General features: G+C 43.1%; 1 protein-coding gene across 4 annotated transcripts; it reads right to left on the bottom strand.

Annotated features, from left to right (window-relative positions):
* Nucleotides 1-6,112: 6,112 nt before the first annotated feature.
* Nucleotides 6,113-19,586, bottom strand: etv5a (ETS variant transcription factor 5a). 4 transcript variants are annotated; one of them, XM_028590871.1, is made up of 13 exons: nucleotides 19,442-19,586; nucleotides 17,201-17,345; nucleotides 16,925-17,021; nucleotides 16,739-16,786; nucleotides 16,109-16,159; nucleotides 14,258-14,381; nucleotides 13,853-14,143; nucleotides 12,868-13,187; nucleotides 10,976-11,038; nucleotides 10,130-10,198; nucleotides 9,656-9,825; nucleotides 8,907-9,014; nucleotides 6,113-8,198 (listed from the first exon to the last, which is right to left on the bottom strand). In XM_028590871.1, exons 2-13 carry the CDS (start codon nucleotides 17,246-17,248, stop codon nucleotides 7,968-7,970), a joined length of 1,620 nt encoding a protein of 539 aa, XP_028446672.1. In that variant the 5' UTR covers nucleotides 17,249-17,345; nucleotides 19,442-19,586; the 3' UTR covers nucleotides 6,113-7,967. The 4 variants fall into 4 exon arrangements, with proteins under 4 accessions (XP_028446672.1, XP_028446674.1, XP_028446673.1 ...); XM_028590873.1 differs by having other exon boundaries at nucleotides 8,913-9,014; XM_028590872.1 differs by having other exon boundaries at nucleotides 16,925-17,018.
* Nucleotides 19,587-20,626: the final 1,040 nt, after the last annotated feature.

Here is a 20,626-nt window from a genome sequence, read left to right as displayed (position 1 = left end):
GTCATCCAGTATTGATGGGATCTCTGGGGATGAAAATGTTGCGGAGCTGTGGGGGAAACATTTTAGAGATATTCTTAACTGTGTTGAGAGTGCTGAATATCATGTTGATGATGTCATTAATAATGATGGCGTGGTTATTAGACCTGATGAAGTATGCCATGCTATTGAGAAATTGGCAGTGAACAAAGCGTGTGGTCTTGACCAAATAACAGCTGAACACCTGAAGTATGCAATTTTTAAAACCAAATTGATTGTCAGTGGTTGTTATATATTCTTGTAGTCAATCAAATAGAATTTGTTCTAATACTTTAGAGAGTATACTCGCCAGAGCAATTGGCCTGTAGTTTTTCTATGCTAGATACCTTACAGGTTTTGTCCTTAATAACTGGCACTAACAGTACAGGTAACATAGAGTCAGGTAATATGCCATGCGCTAATAATCCATTTTTTATTAATAAGGGAAAAAATTCCACTAATTAACCCTGACAAAGCACACCTGTGAAGTGAAAACCATTTCAGGTGACTACCTCATGAAGCTCATTGAGAGAACACCAAGGGTTTGCAGAGTTATCAAAAAAAGCAAAGGGTGGCTACTTTGAAGAATCTAAAATATAAGACATGTTTTCAGTTATTTCACACTTTTTTGTTAAGTACGTAATTCCATATGTGTTCATTCATAGTTTTGATGCCTTCAGTGAGAATCTACAATGTAAATAGTCATGAAAATAAAGAAACACATTGAATGAGAAAATTTGTCCAAACTTTTGGCCTGTAGTAATTAACCCCTAGGTTAATTCTGCTCTGGATTTGTCCTTTAAGTTATTTTAACCCTGGAAACAGCAAAGCAATCTCAACATTTAGTAGCTGTTTTGGATCTTTCTATCATATCACACAATGTTCCTCAGCAAATGGAGTTGGCCAGTTGTCAAGACATTTGTCACACTTCACTTCATGATCTCAGGTTCCTCTTGACCAAAAACATTTCTTAGTTTCTTAGTTGCTAAAGAACATCATTGAACCCTGTAAAAACACTCAACCTATGTTCTTACATTATATTTTGGAGGCTAAATTGTGCTGTGTAAGTCTATTACTGCCTTGTTGTACATGCAAGATACCCTACTCATGTTCTAGCAGGACAGGTGCCCGTCCACTAGAGGGCAGCCATGGTTAATATAAAATAAATATGCGCTCTTATGACAATCTGAAATGAATACTGACTTGTGGGTGGTGTGTGTGTGTGTGTGTGTGTGTGTGTGTGTGTGTGTGTGTGTGTGTGTGTGTGTGTGTGTGTGTGTGTGTGTGTGTGTGTGTGTGTGTGTGTGTGTGTGTGTGTGTGTGTGTGTGTGTGTGTGTGTTTGCAAGAAATCAGTTATGTAACAGAGTTTTCATTCTCACCATGGTAATTAGCATTGTGCGAACACAGCATGTTCGCCAAATAATGTGAAAGATTTGTCCTGTTCCCCTCCCGGCAGCATGACCCATATTTCTCAATAGTCGACGCCAGAACGGAGTTGTTCGCTTTCTCAAACTGCAGTTGATGGATTGGCTTCACACACTGAGTGCCTGTCATGGTCTGAAGATTCAGAGTTGAAACTACATTATGCTTCAGCTGCCTTGTCCTATATGTGGATCAATAATTTACTTGGAAACAGCTCGTGCTCATGTGGTATTATGTATGTTGAAGGACTACCCATTTGGTATGTCCACTTTTCTCCCTGCTCAAGCCTAGGGCCATGCATCAAGCGCTCTGTAATAGTGTATGTATTGATTTAGTGTGATGTTTATGATGCAGCCTTGTTTGTTTCATATGTGCGGCATCTTAAATCTTTCCTCCAACGTGTATAATATATTCATACCTTACTGTTAGCCTTTGGCAGGTCAAGGAGGAGGCTTTCTGTACTGGTGATGGAGCATTTCCCAGGTAATGGATCTAATTTCCTTAGCCTCACTTGCTCCAGTTAAATGGATCAAGATTATAATATTGGACTCATGGCTTAATCTTGACTGTGGATGAATGCAGCGTGGCTCTATCGATGGCAATGACGGTCGTTGGTCCACCACTTTGGCCCAGACTGAAATATCGAAAAAATTATTGGATTGATTGCCGTGAAAATTTGTACAGACTTTTATGGCCCCCGGAGGATGAAGCACTGACTTTTCCTCTTCTATGAGGTTGACACTTGTGGTTTTGAGTGAAAAAAAGTAATGCATTGCCATGAAATTTGGTACAAACCTTCATGTTCCCCACAGGATGGATTTGTAGATCTTCAGGTAATCCCCTGAATTTTCATCTAGCGCCACCATGAGGTCAACATCCTAACTTTGGTGAGCATGTCAACATGCTGGTGTTGGCATGTAGCTCAAAGTACTGCTGTTCCCTTAGTATAGCTCTCACAGAACAGTTAGCATGGCAACAAAAAATATGAATTATGGCAAATCCATTTAATCTGGAAAAGGCTAGTAAGCAAATCTTGAGTTGAAAAGCTAGTAAGGGGACTTCAGTGAGGTTCTTTTTGTATTGGTTGTGTATGGGTGGCCTAGAACATGACAAATTAACAAAAATTCAGTGGATCGTGTTAGTTTCACTGGCAGAAATCCAAGCATGTGATGTCCTTAATCCACGGTTTATGACACTTCTAAACAAGTTTGTCTGGGTTCCGTTCTCCTTTTCATTTATTGAGCAGTGCCTGAGTGAGTACAGTAGAAATGCATATTATTGTAAATATTGAAATATGAATATTCATATATTAGCTGTGGACATTCTTCAAAAGAAGCCCATAGTCCTCTTATAAAAATATATATATATATATATATATATATATATATATATATATATATATATATATATATAATAAATAGATTCAGATGAAGCAATGCATCACTGTCCCAAGATCCTCACTAAAGTCCACTTACAAGCTTTTTTTAAACCCAAGGTTTGCTTGCTAGCCTTTTCCACAGTAAAAATCTGTATTCATATTTTTTGTCCCCCTTGTTTGAAAAAGACAAGTCTACAGCTATGCTAATGGTTCTGTGAGAGCTGTACTGAGGGAACGGCAGGACTTTGAGCCACATGCTAACACCAGCATGTTGACACGCTCACAATGACAATGCTAACGTGGTGATGTTTACCAGGTTCACCATATCAGTTCAGCGTGTTAGCATCTAAACATTTGCTAATGAGCACTAAACCCAAAGTACAGCTGTAGCTGATGGCTGGTCTCACAGAATCCCGTGAAATGATCACAAACTGTTAACACCGCATTACGTGGTGGTGGCCACACGGAATGTGTGAAAATTCCTCGTGGCCACCACGGAAAACAATGCCAATGTAAAGTCAATGAGAAGATGACGTAGCACTAAGAGCGACTACGGTAGCGAGTAGTATGGAAGCTCGAAAATCTGCATAGGGAGGTTGGTTGGGGGGGTGGATGGGTCAAACAACACAGGACTTTCACCCAGGAGACCAGGGATCGTGTCCCGCGTGTCACGTTTCCTAAACCCAACCGTCCCGTTCTTCTTTTCCTGAACCCAACCGTCCCGTTGTTGTCATGGAAACGTAAGCCCACCAACGACCTTTTCCTTAACTTAAGGGGCCGCGTTGATTTCACGGAATTCTTCTTCGGCGATTCCGTGAAACTGCCACAGATTTTGAGTTCTGAGAGATCAGGTTGCTAGCCTGGATGCCAGCCAAACTTAGCCCCGCCCACAAAATTCGAGGTCGGGAACTAGAATCTGAGTATGACCACGTCAGGCTATCAGGTTGCATTAGTTTGGTCATAAACCAAAGTTAGGATGTTGACCTCATGGTGGCGCTAGATGAAAATACAGGGGATTACCTGAAGATATACAAATTCATCCTGTGGGGAACATGAATGTTTGTACCAAATTTCATAACCGAGAGCAGTGAAGAGTAAAGTTAATAAATAACAAACATCTGTTATTGGTGCTGGCAGCTACTATACTCTATACTCACGCATGCACGCACGCACGCGCGCACACACACACACACACACACACACACACACACACACAAAGGGCAGGGCACCTCCCATGAGCACACTAAAAGCTCTTTCATAGCATTCAAAGGCACTCTGCTCTCTCAATCAATGGAGAGTTGCCTGCCAGGCTGCGTTACTGGAGACCAGAGCTCAGCTTTTGCACTCTGTGGTTTTGATAAGGCTCTGACTCAACACCAAGCAGAGTGCTGCTGCCGGCCATCAAGACAAAGCCTGATTTTCAGTTCTGTCAACTAATCAGATACCATCATGCACGTATTTCAGTTCAAAACACATTTAACAACACAGTGATATTACAAGCCAGGCACTGTTATATATATAAAAAAAGGGCTACACACGCCTAGGGAACCTTTTTTCAGATGTTGGGAAATCTTCGATGACTTGTGAAAACATCACAAGATACAGTGGTTGCGCAACGTCTTATAGCTAGTCCAAAGCTAGAGTTCACATACAATTACACACAATCAATTCAAACACTCACTCAGTTCCAAAGATGTAGTACATTTACTCAAGTATTGTGCTTAATTACAAATTTGAGGTACTTGTACCTACTTAATTTATACTTCTACACAACATTTAGAGGCAAATATTGAACCCGACAGTATATGAAGCTTTTAAAACGATGCCCTCCTTGACAACTACAGAATTCAAGTGGTGTTATCTCGTCTAGCAGACTGCACTTTAACCTCAGTCAGTGTATACAAGAGTGCACGCATTGGAAATTTTAATATTTATGGCTTCCTCTGTGCTCTCAGTCAGTCAGGTCTAATACCTAAACTCATGAATAATTCTACACACTCAAATAAGCACAAACCGGTCTTTCTGTGCAACATACTTTCGGAGCTCACTATAGGTTCAACAGCATCAAACTGTGAATGGACCTTTTTCACAGCCGACATTTGGACTTCTTGGTCATAGTAGGAAAAGCACAGCTGAAATTGATAACCTTAACGATGGCTCAGTTCCATCAATTGTAGTAAGCTATTTCAGTGAGTCAGCATGCAAAATACCAGGGCCTCTCCTAACTGGAATGCAGCCATCATTAATGGTTTTGAATACAGCCGTGCTTTTATTCTATTATCCAGTATCTATTATTCACTGATGAATCACGCTTGAGCTTGAGAACATTAAAGTGTAATTTATCCATATATACATCTTTTCTTGTTCTCTTAAACTCTGGTACTGTATGTGTTGACAGCAAAGAAAAGCACTGAACTAATTATTTTCATTTCCAAAACTATTTCAAAACACCCCAATGTAAATTAGCCCAATGACAATCAGCATTGTCATGCTGAGGACTTATTCAAACTAGAATTATCGCCTTGAGGTTGTCTGCCTACCAGTCTAGTTGCAGTTTACATCCATGTCTTTCCAGACTCGTATACAATACGTAGCGAAGACTTTGACGCAATTCAATAAAAAAGGTATTAAGGGCATTTTTCGGGCAAAACACGGATGCTTCACACACATCTTCAACCAGGCAGCACCGACAATCTCTACAGTCACCGCAGTTTCACCAATTCAGTATTCAACCAAATGTTGTCCCCTTCTGTTCCTGAGTTATGGCGTTGAGAAACGGCCAGAACATTATGTTGTCACAGTGAAGTAGAGCGTTTGGATATAAAATGTCATCACTTCATGATTTTATGCTATTAGACATTGTGTCCAAGTGGACATTTGTGCCAAATTTGAAGAAATCTCAGGGATCCTAAGATATCATGCTCACAAGATTGGGACTGACAGCCCGAGCCTTTGGCTGCGGCAAGCGCAGGAGGCATAAAAAATAAATAAATTACATATTGTTAAGTGTAAAAATGCTCACTTGTATGAGCTTTGGCATTAATTAGTGTTTTAGAAAATGACTCACATGGAACATAGTGTTTTTCCTTGTACACAGCTAACCAGACACATTAGCTGCAAGTTAAAAATGGAGTAATCATTTACCCAGAAATGTCTGAGAAGGAGTCAGGAGAAGCATGAGACTCAGACATCAGCCAGGTCAAGCACGGCACTCAGTCAGCTGACTGAGTGCGAGCAGGAGGGATGGGGGGGGGGGGGTGGCGAGAAAATGATGAAACACACCAGGACTGCAGGCAGTGAAGCATAAAGGACCGTTTATTGTACCCAGTACAGATTATCATAAACTCAGCAGTGTAAGAAACACATTGTGAGGGGGGGGGGACTGAAGCCTATACAAGTGCAGACGATACCCGTGCCTGGGGCGGATCCCACGATATCATGTGCATCTTCACTGTGGCCTTTGGACACACACACACACACACACACACACACAGACACACACACACACACACACAGACACACACAGACACACACAGACACACACAGACACACACAGACACACACAGACACACACACGAGGCCTCCTAAAGAAACAGTCTGCAGTAGTAGCATCAGAAGGATTGAGATTGCTTTTTAAAAAGGTACGTGTCTATTAGAGCCAGAACTATACAGCTTATACATTGAAATCAAAACAAATGCAGCCTTATAGCAAAAATATATACTTTATATACGTTTGTCTTCGCCCCCCATTCAGAAACAGATAATGAACACAAAAGAATGCAGAGAATAATCACAAATATCTTCCTTGTCCAAAAGACATTAAAGCGATATGTTAGTGGACACACACAGTCTTGACTGATTACACCATGCAAAGAGAAGCAGAAGTCTCCGGTTGAAAACTTGTAACTGGCAGAGGTGTCCAATAAGAAGGTGTCAAAATTGTACTCTTCTTTTTAAAACTGCATGCAACATCCTGATGCTCCTGCCATACTGGTGCATCAGAGGAACTAGCACACCGCCAAGGAAATATTAAGCACCCAGGAAAAAAAAAAAAAGAACAATGTGACCATTTATCATACAGAATTATTTTAGCCTTTTATGAATTATAAACACCTCTGGGAAAATATGTACTCATGTTATGTATCCCTTTTGAAATGGAGGAGATGGAGTGCTAATCATCTCTGAACTTGAGCAATAAAAAGGACCCAGCAGTGATGAACAGGCATGAGAGGAGTGTACTGTATAGACGGTGGGCTCCTGCCGTAGGGTCCAGTCTCTAACGGGAAGCAGATACAATCTCTTACACGGGCAGAACGATTAAAGAACGCAACGTTTACACGAGAGAGCAGCCCAACCAACTAGCCTGAAATACAGCAACACCCCAGAAACCTGAGAGTTCTGGGTCTCAGAAAAAAAAATAAAAGAAAAAAATCGCAAAACAATTGAACAGCTGGATTAAGAAGAAAAAGTAGTTCTATCTACAGAAAACAAAGTGATTTGTGAGTTTAGAATATGTTGCGTTTTTTTTTTTGTCAATCCGTTTTTTGCAAATTAAAGCCCTTTTACGGATCTTGTAAATTCAGATGTGGCGACATGAAAATGGGGGACCCAAAAAGGCAACTATAGAATAGTGCTGCACTTAGAATATCTTAAATGTTTTTTTACTCTGTTGGTTACTTGATTGTTTTTAAGAAAAGCAGATTGTCACAAAATGAGAAATGCAACAACTCTTGCAGTCTTGTCCAAAGGGGGGTTACTGTCAGTTCTTTTAAAGTTGGTGCCGTGTGGCCTCGCTTTGTCGGTCTCCGTAGCAACAGCAGCCCCTTGCAGTCCAGTTGTCCCTCGCTGGTTTCGCCAACCCTCGCTCTCCCATGATGCTGCAGTAGAAGAGCTGTCGCAGGCCTTTTCCCCTCATCCATTCTTAGCGTGGGAGCTTACAGAGTTTTCTGAAGGTTTTCCAGGGAGCAGGAGAGGAAACCATAAAAAAAAATAAAAAATAAAATAAAAAGGAGCAGAGCGTGTGGATTTTCTTCCGAGCAGCTCAGCCGTCCCAGCTCTGGATTTTTATTTATTTTTTTTTAAAGTGGCCGCCGAGAGACTTTTGGGAGTGTTAGCGTGCGTTATGTGCGTCATGACCCCGCGCTGGCTTTGTTAGTAGCCGTAGCCCTCTGGGAATGGCAAGCCTGCCACGCACTGCTCCCCGGCGTCCAGCAGGTAGGGAGCTGCGTCCTCATAGTGGGTGAGGGGCACGGTGTCGTCGTCCAGCCCCAGCAGGCTGTCCGGGTCCACCTTCAGGTTGGGCCTCTGGTTGTCAGGGAAGGCCATGGAGAAGAGAGCCTCGGGGTCGCACACAAACTTGTACACATACCTCTCGCCAGCCACCTGAGAAACAAAAGACAAAATACATATTTAACTCCCATAGGAAACATCCTGAGTGATACTTGTTGTGCAATCTGGGTGGGTGTAAAACTGCGAAGATTAAATCGATTAGTTGTCAGCTATTAAATTATTCGCATCATCGGTCATTTTTATAAAAAAATTCTCCAATTCCAGCTTCTTAAATGTGCCTATTTTATCGTTTCTTCTCTCCTCTGGGACAGTAAAGTGAATATCTTTACGTTGTGAACAAAAACAAGACATTTGAGGACGTCATCTTGGGCTTTGGGAAAACTCTGATCAACATTTTCTGACATTTTATGGACCAAACGACTAATCGAATAATTGAGTCAATAATCAACAGATTAATTGACAATGAAAACAATCGTTAGTCGCAGCCCTTAGTGCGTGCATAACATAACATTTCCTTTACAGACTCTCTATTCAAGGATGACTGATCCACACATGCTCATTTTCTTTTTTTTTTAGATCAAGTTTAAGACATTTTGATCTGGCTAAAACCAATATTTATTACGAGAAGAGATGTGGTCTGCAGGCTAGTATTCACTGCCACTATTTAGCCGCTTGCTGGGATAAGACTCTACTTTAGAGCATCCCCGTGGTTGTAATGAAATAGCACTACCTTGACTAGGTTAGCCCCATGCAGCGCAAAGTTGCTGAGGGAAGGGAGAGAAAGGAAAATGGTGAACGTGCCTTTACCTTCTGCATGATGCCCTTCTCGTAGTAGTAACGCAGCGAGCGGCTCAGCTTGTCATAGTTCATGGCCGGTCTGTTCTTCTGGATGCCCCAGCGACGAGCCACCTGAGGACACGCGAGACACAAAGAGTTGCAGTAAGCCGCAGTGAATTGCGGTGTATATAGGGGGGGGGCTGTCAAAATTTGGGCGTAGAGTCTCAAATACCACATGAGCATTAAACATTTTAAAAAAATATCCTTTTTTGAAGAACATTCAGAACAGATACAAAAAATTGCAATTAATCATGAGTTAAAAGCTTTTGTGCGTAACCTTTTGATATTAATCCGTCCGTTACATTCGAGCCGTCGCCAAATGAGTTGCTACAAAGCTAATTAAGACTATCAGCTCCACACAACTCTCTCTGGATTTCTCAGTATGACTATGTTCACAAGATTGGGGCATCCGGTGACTTTCCCGCGCAGAAACTCAAGTGAAGAGAATCACCTCTTCTGAAGAGTCCATCATGTTTTTTTTAATCCTCCTTGGCTACTAGCAGCTGCTTGGAGGATGGGTGGAGGGCGATCACGGAAGGCTTGTGTCATGTAGACGCACCGACAGTTTTGTTGTCGTTACTTAGAATTCGTCATGGGGGCGACAGAAACTACTAAAGCACTATAGCTTTAACAGTGGACATGTAATCAATTGACAGCCCTAATATTCAGTCGGACAGAAGACATGAGTCCAGGTGAGGACGGTGGGTACTGACCTCCTCGGGCTCAATGAGTTTGAACTCCATGCCCCGACCAGTCCAGGCTATGAAGTGGCCATTGGCTGGGTCGTCCAGTAATGTGACCAGGAACTGCCAGAGCTGCAGGGAGCCCCGGCGCTGGTAGGGAGGTCCGTCACGATAAACAGAGGGCTCCTGTTTGACTTTACCTGGGAGTGGAAGAAGAGCAGGAGAAGAGCAGGAGAAGAGAGTGTAGAAAAGTAAAAAAGGAGGCAGAAAAACAAAGAGTGAAGAAAAAGGGTCAGTCAGCAGTGTGGTGAGACATTCCTTCCAGATGGAGACTGTGAAGTGGACTTGCTGTTCATTATGCACCACGAGCAGTCAAAGGACTCAGAAAATGCCCACAATAGCCAACTTTACGGGCATACAATATCTGGTGCTTATTTTTTGCGCTAATTTTGGGTTAATATTGAGATTGTTTTTAATTTTTTTGTTGGGATTTCTCAGTCTTACCTTCTAATCTTTCAGGGACCACACAGGTATCGTCAAAGTACAGCTGATGATCTCTGTCGAAGGAGAAGCCTGCAATTGACGAAAAGAAAGAAATGCAACTTAAATGGGATGAAGGTGGAGCAGCGCGGGATAGAGCGGGGGAAACAGGCTTTTGTTCTGACATGAAGGCAAGTGACAATGTTCAACCCAAGAGATCCAAACTGCACGCAAAGCAATAACATAGCCGGGCAGCTTCCCAACAGTGGAGGCTTGTGTTGTGCGCAGCTTCTGCCAGCTGCTGATGTGCGAAATGTACTGCACGTGTGGAGCAGCTACACACGATTCATCGATAGATTTACTTCCCTCTTGAGCTGTCATTTCAGTGCTGCTGACCGCCATTCTTTCCCCCGGCTCTCGCCAACGCTGAGCTTTCAGCAGCTCGATAAGATGCGAGGTTCACAGTCACAATTCAAGGATTCTTTTTTTATTATTATTATTACAGATTATCTTGTCGATTAAGCGATTAGTTGTTTGGTTTATAAAATGTCAGTAATGATCAGTGTTTCCCAAAGCCCAAGAGGACGTCCTTAAAATGTCTTGTTTTGTCCACAGCTCAAAGATATTCAGTTTACTGTCACAGAGGAGTGGAGAAAATATTCACATTTAAGAAGCTGGAATCAGAGAATTTTTCAAAATTCAAACTGATTGATTATAAAAAAAAAAAAAAAAAGAGTTGGAGATTAATTTAATAGTTGACAACTAATCGATTAATCTTTGCAGCTCTACAATTGATGGACTTCACTAATGAAATTATTCAAACATCGGAGACATAAAAAGACAAAAAGCAGACAATAATCTACAACTTACTTTCGTGGTTATTTTGGTAGAAGCTCCCCGCTCTCCCAAACGATGAGTGACAGTTAGGCACTTCTGTAAACAAAGAAGATAGGTGTGTAAATTTAGACCAGAGACATCCTCACTGTTGTATCAAATGTGTAATACATCAAAATCCACCTCGCAGCTGACAGATATTTTTGGATCCCTGCCACCGTGTACAAAAAGATACACAGCTTTGATACTTATGTATGGTTTGCTCTATGTTTATACAGGAGTCATCGAGTCCAAGCTATATTAACGTGTTAAGTCACATTATTGGGTATAAAAAACATCCAAAACACATGGTGGCTGTTTTTCTGGCCAACGACGATGCTACAGATGAACATGGTCAACAGCTGGGCTGAAGAACACACACACGCACACACGCACACACGCACACACGCACACACGCACACACGCACACACGCACACACGCACACACGCACACACGCACACACGCACACACGCACACACGCACACACGCACACACGCAGGACTAAATCCCAGCTCACAGTACACTGCACAGCACACAACATCCCCCGCATGTCCACCAAGCCTTTAAATAAGATTAGCACCATGGTTGCTGTATTAAATCTCAATGACAATCGAGTTACGCCAGTCCCCCCCGAGGGGTCGAGGCCTGTCTTCCGTTTGCAGTGTCTCTGCAGTGCGTACCGACCATCTCCACCCCCCATCCATTATTCTCTTTCCTGTCTACTGATAAGCCAACCAGAGATCAATCAAGTGTTTTCTTAAGTCTCTGTCTGCTCTTGTCCTAACTAAAGGAAAGAGGCTGCAGGGAGTAAATCTCTATTGCCAAGTCGTACCACGCGTGTAGAGAAAAAGAAAAGGTGAGAGTAAATTGAAAAAGAAATGTAGGAAACTTCCTCTGTCAAATGCGGATATGATAATGCATGGAGAAAAACATGCAAACATGCACTTCTTCCATTCATCCAGAGACACTAGGCCCCGGTGACGTAGGTATTTAAAAAAGGCCATAAGAGGCTAAGAGGATTTGTCATTACATCACCGCCATGCCAGCCGGTCACCCACCAGGCAGAAAAGGAAAGACAATATATGAGTGAGCGAGAAAAGATTTAAAATAAATAAATAAGAGTTGCAGAGTTTCAGGAAAAGAGGATGGAAATGCATCAGAGCAGGGACAACAGCTGGGTGTGTGGGCGTTAGGATCACACAGTGCAGCGACAGTCGCTCTGGCTTGTTTGATTTAAACAAAGCGAGTAAACAGCATCTCTGCCGTGACTGTTTGACAAGGCCTTTTGGAGAGGCACAATTTGGCCCCTTGTGTATTCTGTGAAACCAAGCTGAGAATTTCCAGGCTCTTACAATCAGCTTGCTGTGCTGCATGTCACTAAGTCCTCGGAGGGTCCTAGCCTAGATCTATTCCAGGTAGGCTCAGTCAAGAGGTTCTCTGCACCTGGCTGGATGACCCATTTACTTTCTACCTTTGGAGGCTTAGGCAGAGCTAAGAGACCCACTTTTACTTTACTGGCATGGCTCTTGAGGAATGATGCAGATTAGAGAGAGAGAGCGAGATAGTGTGTGTGTGTGTGTGTACCGTATGTGTAAGTGTGTGTGTGAAATGAGCACCTGTGCGCCCAGGCCTCTGCTGCACGCTAAAACTCGCAGGCGCGTGTTAGTGCCCAGAACAAACACGGCCAGGCACATTCCACACCTTCTGCCCGCTATACTTTCACACGGCCCTAGACATCACTTTCACACAGCTAGCAGTGGATTTCCTTGCTATGCTAGAGCAGAGGAATAGATATGGAGGAAGCTCCACGGGGACATCTTGAGAGGTAATTGACTCTTCAAGGTTGTTTTTTTTTTGTTTTTTTATTAAACTACCCTTCTCTACTCACCAGAATCAAAGCAGTAGTCACGAGGCTCCTGCTTGATGGCCATGGGGTGGAAAGCAGCCTGATGCGGAGGGCCCGGGGGTGGACCTGGGGGGCCCATGGTGGGGACACCCTGCTCTGTGTAGCGTGGGTCGATGAGCTCTTGCTTGAAACCCTGGGGTGGCATAGCTACCAATGGCTCTGACATTTGGCGGTGGTAGGGCGGCCGGCCGTCACGTGGCAGACTGTTGCTGCTGCTGGGAGGCTGGGGCAAGAACTGGGGGCGCCCTTGACTCTCCGATTGGGGAAAGGGTAGACATGGCTCCGACATCTGCCGCTGGAACCTAAAAATGGAGGGGTGGCAAGACAGAGAGATTACGTCTCTTTTCAGAAACACGCCTGCGTAAATACACCAGATGAAACACAATGGAAACATTACGAGGAAGAGGCTCATACCTAGATAAAGGAGGTTCAACTCTAGCGGCGTTTTGAGAAAAAAAAAGCTCCAGTAGCAGAACTAATCTCCCTCCATATTAACACATTTGACAACACATTTACATTAATATTCTCATACACTAGGAATGCGTGCGCCAGTGTAAACTGGAAGCAGATTGTCTGACTTAACTCTGCTATTAAAAATCATGGATGCATAAGTTAAAAATACAGAAAACGCTTTGGAGAAAGAACAACGGCAAAAAGTAAGACCAGGGATTTATCTGCTTGGACCGACGACGAGGTATAACAGTTACTGTAAGGTATGTAAGCGTACCTAACCGATGAGGCTGACTGACGTGAGGCGGTTGTTTCCAAAAGGTCCCCGTTTGTGCTTTTCCAGACTACAAAGCAACCCCACAGTTTTCAAACCGAAACAGACCTTTTTTTCCCCCAAATGTCGGTTTTAGAGGCTCTGAAACGCCGGAGTAGCGTGGACGCGAGACTTGAACGTAGCAACAGATATTCGTTTTTAAACCAATACGTAGTAGTGTAGACGCAGGCTCTGAGTGCTCACCTGTGCTCAGGTGTGAAGTTGTTGGCATCCTGGCTGATGGGTGCACAGGGCACGGCGAAGGGTGGGCTGTGGACGGCCTGCTGGTTAGGAGAGCCGGCGCTCGCCGTTATGGGCTGCTGTACGTGCACCGGACGCGGCCCCGGGGTCGGATTGGCTACGTGGGGGTGAGGAGGGGGGGTCTGTGCACTCAGAGGGTGCGTCCCTGCTGGGTTGGCAGGGCCGCAGGGAGAGACTGGTGTTGAGGGGGGAGTTAATGGCTTGAACCCAGGAGTGGACTTCCTGTCACAGGCACTGTGGATGAAGAGATGGGGGAGGGGGAAACAAACACAGTCAGAACTCCTTTAATCGGAGAGGAACAATCAATACGCTATCCAGTGGCTGCCGTCTACAAATGTAATTACATACCTGTAGCTGTAAAGGCACTTTTCTTCGTAGGGCATGGGACTCCTGTCCTGGTGACAGGGAGAGAACTCTCTGGAGGGAGTCAGCTCTCGTTTGATCTTGGCTGGGGGCGGGCCATGAAACATCACTGGATACGAGGAGACATGCAAAGAATTGAGAGCATTAGATCAACTCCAGATATCACCTAATCGCAGCCACAAACAGAAGTGCAGCAGTTATCTTAACCACATTTGGAATTGATGGATAAATGGACGTATGGACAACGTCCGTGTATTCCCTCGACTGACAGAGCCACTTAGCAGCAATTTATCATGCAGCCCTAATGACGGTCGACGCTGGGCTCTGAAAACAACCAGCTACCACTGCTAGGTAGCGCGATACTAACTGCACTATACACACAAAAGCTATCAAACGTCTCGTCTGATTCCCATTAGGGCAGGCCAATACCCATGAATCAGTGTGGCTGTAATCTAATGGCGGTGAATGATTTTCTTCTCCCGTGCTGTAACCATTAGACACTAGCTGCAGCTTTCTGCGTATCGGCTGCACTTTCCAGGGCGCCACATAATAGCCAGGCAGAAACTAGATCTCTTGGCACAGAGGAGCGGGGGCCAAATAAATCACCCGTGGTGCTGATGGACCGAAGCGGAGTTACAATGGGCACGTGAGCTCCACTGTGTGCACGGTGAAACCTAAATGGCTCGAGTGAGGCTCCTCACACACACACACACACAGAAAAGTGAATAATGAGGAGATTAGGCATCTTTTCCTTCTCCGGACTGGTGGCCAAGTGAGTGGATTAACAAGCAAGCACCCAGACTCCTCTCCTGGAGGATCGGAGCTAAAGCATCACACGTCAATGAACTGAGAGCGCTCCTCCACTCTGGAGCAAACTTAAACACAGTTCGAGACATGTGATGTCCTGTGGCTCATACTGAAAAGAAAATAAAATAAATCTGGTTTTGGTGAATAGGCAACTTGTGAGAGAGAATGGCCTGCAGCCTGGCAACAGAAGCAACTGCCAAACTCCCCCACACACACACTAACTAAACAAAAACAAATACATACATGTCAATGCATCAACCTCAATAATATGTTTGCACCAGAGGCTGGCGGTCAGTTTGCAGCTCGCTGAGCACATTAAACTAGATTTAAAAAGGCAGCCCTCACAATGACAGCGGCTGCCACACCCTGTCTCCACCTCCTACGCATCAGACACAAAACATAAACTCAGAAAGACAGAGGGGATGGGGGAGAGATCATAAAAAAAAAAAGGAAAGGACTGAAACAGGCAGCTCTGAAGCTGCCCTATCCACTGGAATCCAGCCCACTTCAGCAGCAGGGCCTGGGTGCGGGAAAGTGTGAAATCAGATTAGGCGCTTGGCTCATGTGATGCCCCATTCCAATCGGCTGATTAAACTCAAAATGAGGGAGAGAGGGAGGGGGGGTAAGAGCAGCCTTTCCCAGAGCTGTGTTTTAAAGGCTGAAGAATGGCGTTTGTCCTCGGCAGGATGAAGAAATGTTGATAAAAAGGAGGTGGTGACCTAGACATCTGGTCAGGGACAGTAACGCAATAAAAGAGCACTTTCTTCCAAGCAGAAAGAAGCCTGTGGTGAAGGATTCTGATGCAGTGCTGTTAAAGCATATCTTGGTTTTCAGCCTGAATTGCCACTGTGGTTTGAATCCCTGCCCAAATCAGACAAGAACCAGGCTGGGCTAAAAACATTGTAATCGGTTTGACGGATATCAAAAAAGCAGTAACAGAATCGGTTTAGAGGACCCGGACCCGGACCCGGACCCGGACCCGGACCCACACACACACACACACACACACACAAAATCTCAGGTACTCACAGCTATCCGACTGGAAATCTGGGACAAACTGTTCGTCATCAGGCACCTGGGCTGTGAAGACAGACGAGAATGTTGCACATGTGAGAAAAATCAAGCACATACCCCTTTTTGTTTTTCTATAGCCAACATATTTTATGTGCCAAAAAACAGTGGACAAAAAGATGAAACAAGGGAAACAAAAACAAGAAAAAAAAGATAGAAAAAAAATCTGCTGGAAACTGGTTCATTAAAAAGAGTTTTAAAGAAGAGTAACAATGTAATCTAACAGAAAAAGGCGAGAAAGCTACTTAGACAAAAGGGGGGTCTCGGTAAGCAGTTTTTCATGCATAGGACTTTGCTCTTCTTGCTCTAATTGCTAACAAAAAAAATATATTGAAAAAATATGAAATATTTCACATTCTCTACAAGTTAATCTTTAATCTTGCCCAATTTTATCCTGTTCACTATTTAGAAAACAAAAAGGACTACAAAATGTTTCTTAAGTCAAATATGACTTTCACAAAGCCAAAAAAAACCAAATCCAATGTAATGATTTTGAAAAGGTTGTTTGTGTAGATGGAGACAGCAGCAGAAAACACTGGCGGCCATTACCAAAAATAACTCCACTAATAAAACCAACATGGAGCTCACCTTCTGCAATCCAGATCTCTTGCAGCTGACTGAGGTCTTGGAAGAGTTCTGAAAATCAAGAAGTGAAAGATATCGAGTGTAAGTCCCCCACCAGTTTGACTATACTTCTGATTGCATGTTAAAAACATGTCGTCGTGGCAGCTCATATGTGCAACCTGCACCGTTCATTCACATCAACGACGTTACCTTCTGTGTCCTGGGCGAGTTCTGTGTCGACAAACTTCCTTTTCCTGTCGCTCAGAGGCCTGTTGTGAGACGGTTCCTCCACGTGGGACTTGTGCTGCTGAGAAGGGGAAGATGGAGAAATGTCAGAGCATCCAACGGGAGAGAGGTCACTTCACCTCGCAAAAAAGGACAATGCAGATTTGTATGTAAGAGTATTAGAAGTGTCCATCCGTAATGTAGAGCCATGGGTTGAAAGTGTGAGGATGTGATGTGTGAGGCTGGCATGTGTCCACTTACACTGGGTGGGACCATGAATGGGACTTGCTGGTCATAGAATCCATCCATGTTATGTGGGTGATTGGGGGGGCTCCGATATTGTGGGGAGGGGAGGGGGGGAGAAGTTCGCTTTAAAGCGACAGCGCCCGGGTCACTTTGTGGGTCACTGGAAAACACAAGATTGGAAACATACAGCAGGTGTCACAAAACGGCGAGAAAAAAAACCATCCCTTTGGCCATAAATGTGTCTTTTAGCCAGTGTAAGGGTGGACACAGCGCATCAATGTGGTTGGAATTCACTTCTGTTGTCACGTTTGAGGCCATACTGTGTGCTGGGCTTCATTATTTTGTAATGTATTTATATTATCGCTGCAAAGACTATTCAATTAATTGTCAACCATTAAATTGCCAACTATTTTGATAATCGATTAATCGGTTTGAGCCCTTTTTTTTTTATAAAAAAAGAAAAGTAACAATTCTCTGATTGCAGCTTCTTAAATGGAAATATTTTCTAGTTTCTTCACTCCTCTGTGACAGTAAACTCAAGATCTCCGAGTACAAGACAGACATTCATCTTGGGCTTTGGAAAACACTGATAAACATTATTTATTTTTTTTAGACCAAACAACTAATCGAATAAAATCGAGAAAACGATCGACACATTAATCAATGAAAATAATGGCCGGTTGCAGCCCTACTTTGAGGCCATGCTGTTTGCTGGGCTTCATCATTTTGGTAAAGTGTTTATATAACAACACAAGTGGTCCTCTGCATCATATGCTGATGCTGTAACAAGGCCACCATCTTCTATTTAACCAACAAACTCTGTGAACCGAGCCGTGCCGAGTGAGAGAATGCAGCACAATGTAAACACACAGTCCCATGGAGCGCTTGTTATACACTTATAAAAGCCACTCTCTCTGGCCATCTGTGGGCACTACTTTCCACTATAAAATCAGCCTGGAGGGAGGTGTTGAGGAAAAAAAAAAAAAAAAAAAAAGAGAGTAAGTGCCACTCTTTAGATTATGTCTATGGTGTAAGATCTGCACTGCAAAACACAAAGCTTTCCAAACAAGATTAGACGCTTATAGAGGCTTGAACCTACGGAACCTAGTACTATAAAATCAGAAACACTAGCAACAAATACAAAGTTTTCCTTCAAACAATAATAACACTAAGCCACTAGCAGTGCCCTCTATCCTCACATCTCTCTCTCAGCAGAGTGATATGACTCACTGCTCCATCTACTGTTAATGGATGACGAATACAGGATAGCTGCTGGGCAATAATTACAGGCGCCGAGCACATATTAGAACCTTAGAACTCACTGTGTCTTCATGTGGAGCACTTGGTCATATAGCACGTCAATCAAGAGTAGGAAGTTTACTGACCGATTGTGCTGGCTCTATTCTGACATTCACACATAGTGGTTTACAGTGAGAATTGAACTAAGATTGGAGATTTTAAATTTAAAAAGGCAAAAGTTACATAGGCCTATTAAGACAAAAACTACAGTAATGACCTACAAAAGAATACGGCAGCAGCGTCAACTATCATAATAAGGTTAAATCAGAACTTGATGTGCCAAAATCTGGCCTCAACGCACCAAAAACTAGGCAAAGTTTACCAACACAACTGGCGTGTAATTTCCACTACGACTTCACAGCCATTGCGGTATTTAAAAAAAAAAGAAAAAGAAAAAAAAAGTCACAAGTAAACAGACAAACTTGGGGAGTGCGTAATTCAGACCAACTTGTATTACTGTGCTAACATGTCAAAATCGAGTCATTTTCCGTAGAAGTTCTGCGTTTCAGCCGAGGATGGGGGGACGAAATCACCCGACACCCCCCTGTACTCCTCCGCCACCTCCTACCCGCCCTTCCCCCACCCATACCTCCCTTGTTTTTCTCAATGAAGTGAAACTCGAGCCGTGTAGAAACAGAGGAGAGAAAAAAAATGCCCGTCCATTCATAAAAAAAAAAAAAAAAATCAATCAGTCGCCTGACCGCGCCGATAAGCCAAAGTCAATATCCACGCAGATAACCGAAGGACCGAATACAACACACGCTGGGCTTAAATATGACATACGGCGTATAATTTTACACAGATAGGAGCCGATATAAAATGGTTGACAAAGTAAATACTTTAAAATAAGATGGCGTTGCAGTAGTTTGTAGTCTAAAAGAGCGTAAGAAAAAAATATCTAGCTAAAACAGGGCTTCACAAAAGCAAGTTGTCGCCGAAATAAACGTTGCAGCTTACCTTGTCTGTGCTTATAGACGTCCTCTGTGTCGAAACAATACGGTATTAATATCCACAAACACAACAACAACGTGTCGATAGTGGTGTAATCGACTGCGCACTGGTACAACGATGTGTCTCCTTCGACTGACAAAACTTGACTGAGCTTTTCGTTAATGGCCCGGTCGGTTTTTCCCCTGGGCTCGAGCGGCACGCAGAGACAGGCGCTGATTGGTGGATCGACCCTGTCCGTTAAGTCAGTAGCCAATGGCGTCTCCGGGGTTAATGAATAATGCATGAGGTTCTGTTTGGCCAATCACAGCGCAGCACAGGCCTATTTTTATGAATGGCTGGATTTCATTCACATTTTTTTCAACCATCAATGCCAAGATGTGTTTGTTAAAGGGCCAGCAGCAGTGGAAATATACTAAAGATCGACACAGAGCTATACAGACGCTGCTGTAGCAAAGTCAGTGTCACGCTGATTTCCCATGGACTCTCATGATAGATAATAGTGAGAACAGCAATTGGACTTTAACACACTGTGCTCAATCAATTTGAAATTGACTTAAACAGTAATTTAACAGATTTGTGTTTCAGGAGAGTGACGCAAATGGTTGAGAATTAAAAGGGATGATAAAGAAGGAAATGTATTTTCAAGTAAATGATAAGTGAATGGATCATGGAAATGACTTATTATTAATGACTGATAATTATTAATTATTAGCTCTTATATGGCGCCTGCATCTAAAATACCAATTATGAAGCATTACTTTTTTTTGCCTTGGTTAAATGTTTTGTTTGTTTGCTCACTGTCTTTTAATGCTCATCTAAGTAGTATATATTTATCAATAAACAAATACAATTAACTTCCATCAGCATCTATTTGCCCACAATCTGATTCATTTTATTTAAAGAGCCTTATTTATTATAAGAGGTGATAAGATGATGAGGTTAGTACATCTGTTCATCACTTTGTTGTCAGAGCAAGGTGCCAAAACAAACGCTGGTCAAATTTGCATAAAATGGGGTATAAACATGTATTGATTGGTTCCCATTTTATTTAGCCATTTAACTGTTCATTGACACTACATATTTTTTGTGTACTTTAGTACCCAGAATTAAGGTCTAAATCCATGTGGGTAAATCCTGACGTACATGTTCTAGAAGTACACACATTTATAGCATATTAAGTGTAAAAATTGT

Source organism: Perca flavescens, chromosome 11, assembly GCF_004354835.1.
Source record: "Perca flavescens isolate YP-PL-M2 chromosome 11, PFLA_1.0, whole genome shotgun sequence".
Taxonomy (NCBI): Eukaryota; Metazoa; Chordata; class Actinopteri; order Perciformes; family Percidae; genus Perca; species Perca flavescens.
Note: the sequence above shows the minus strand (reverse complement) of the source record. Positions and strands in the feature narration are given on the sequence as shown.

Excerpts from the sequence above, each read along its gene's own strand:
- etv5a (XM_028590871.1), bottom strand. The coding sequence starts at position 17,248 with ATGGATGGATTCTATGACCAGCAAGTCCCATTCATGGTCCCACCCAGT. Across the intron at positions 17,022-17,200 it reads CATTCATGGTCCCACCCAGT|CAGCACAAGTCCCACGTGGA; the intron begins GTAAGTGGACAC and ends TCCCCTTCTCAG. Across the intron at positions 10,199-10,975 it reads CTACCAAAATAACCACGAAA|GCTTCTCCTTCGACAGAGAT; the intron begins GTAAGTTGTAGA and ends CGTCAATTGCAG.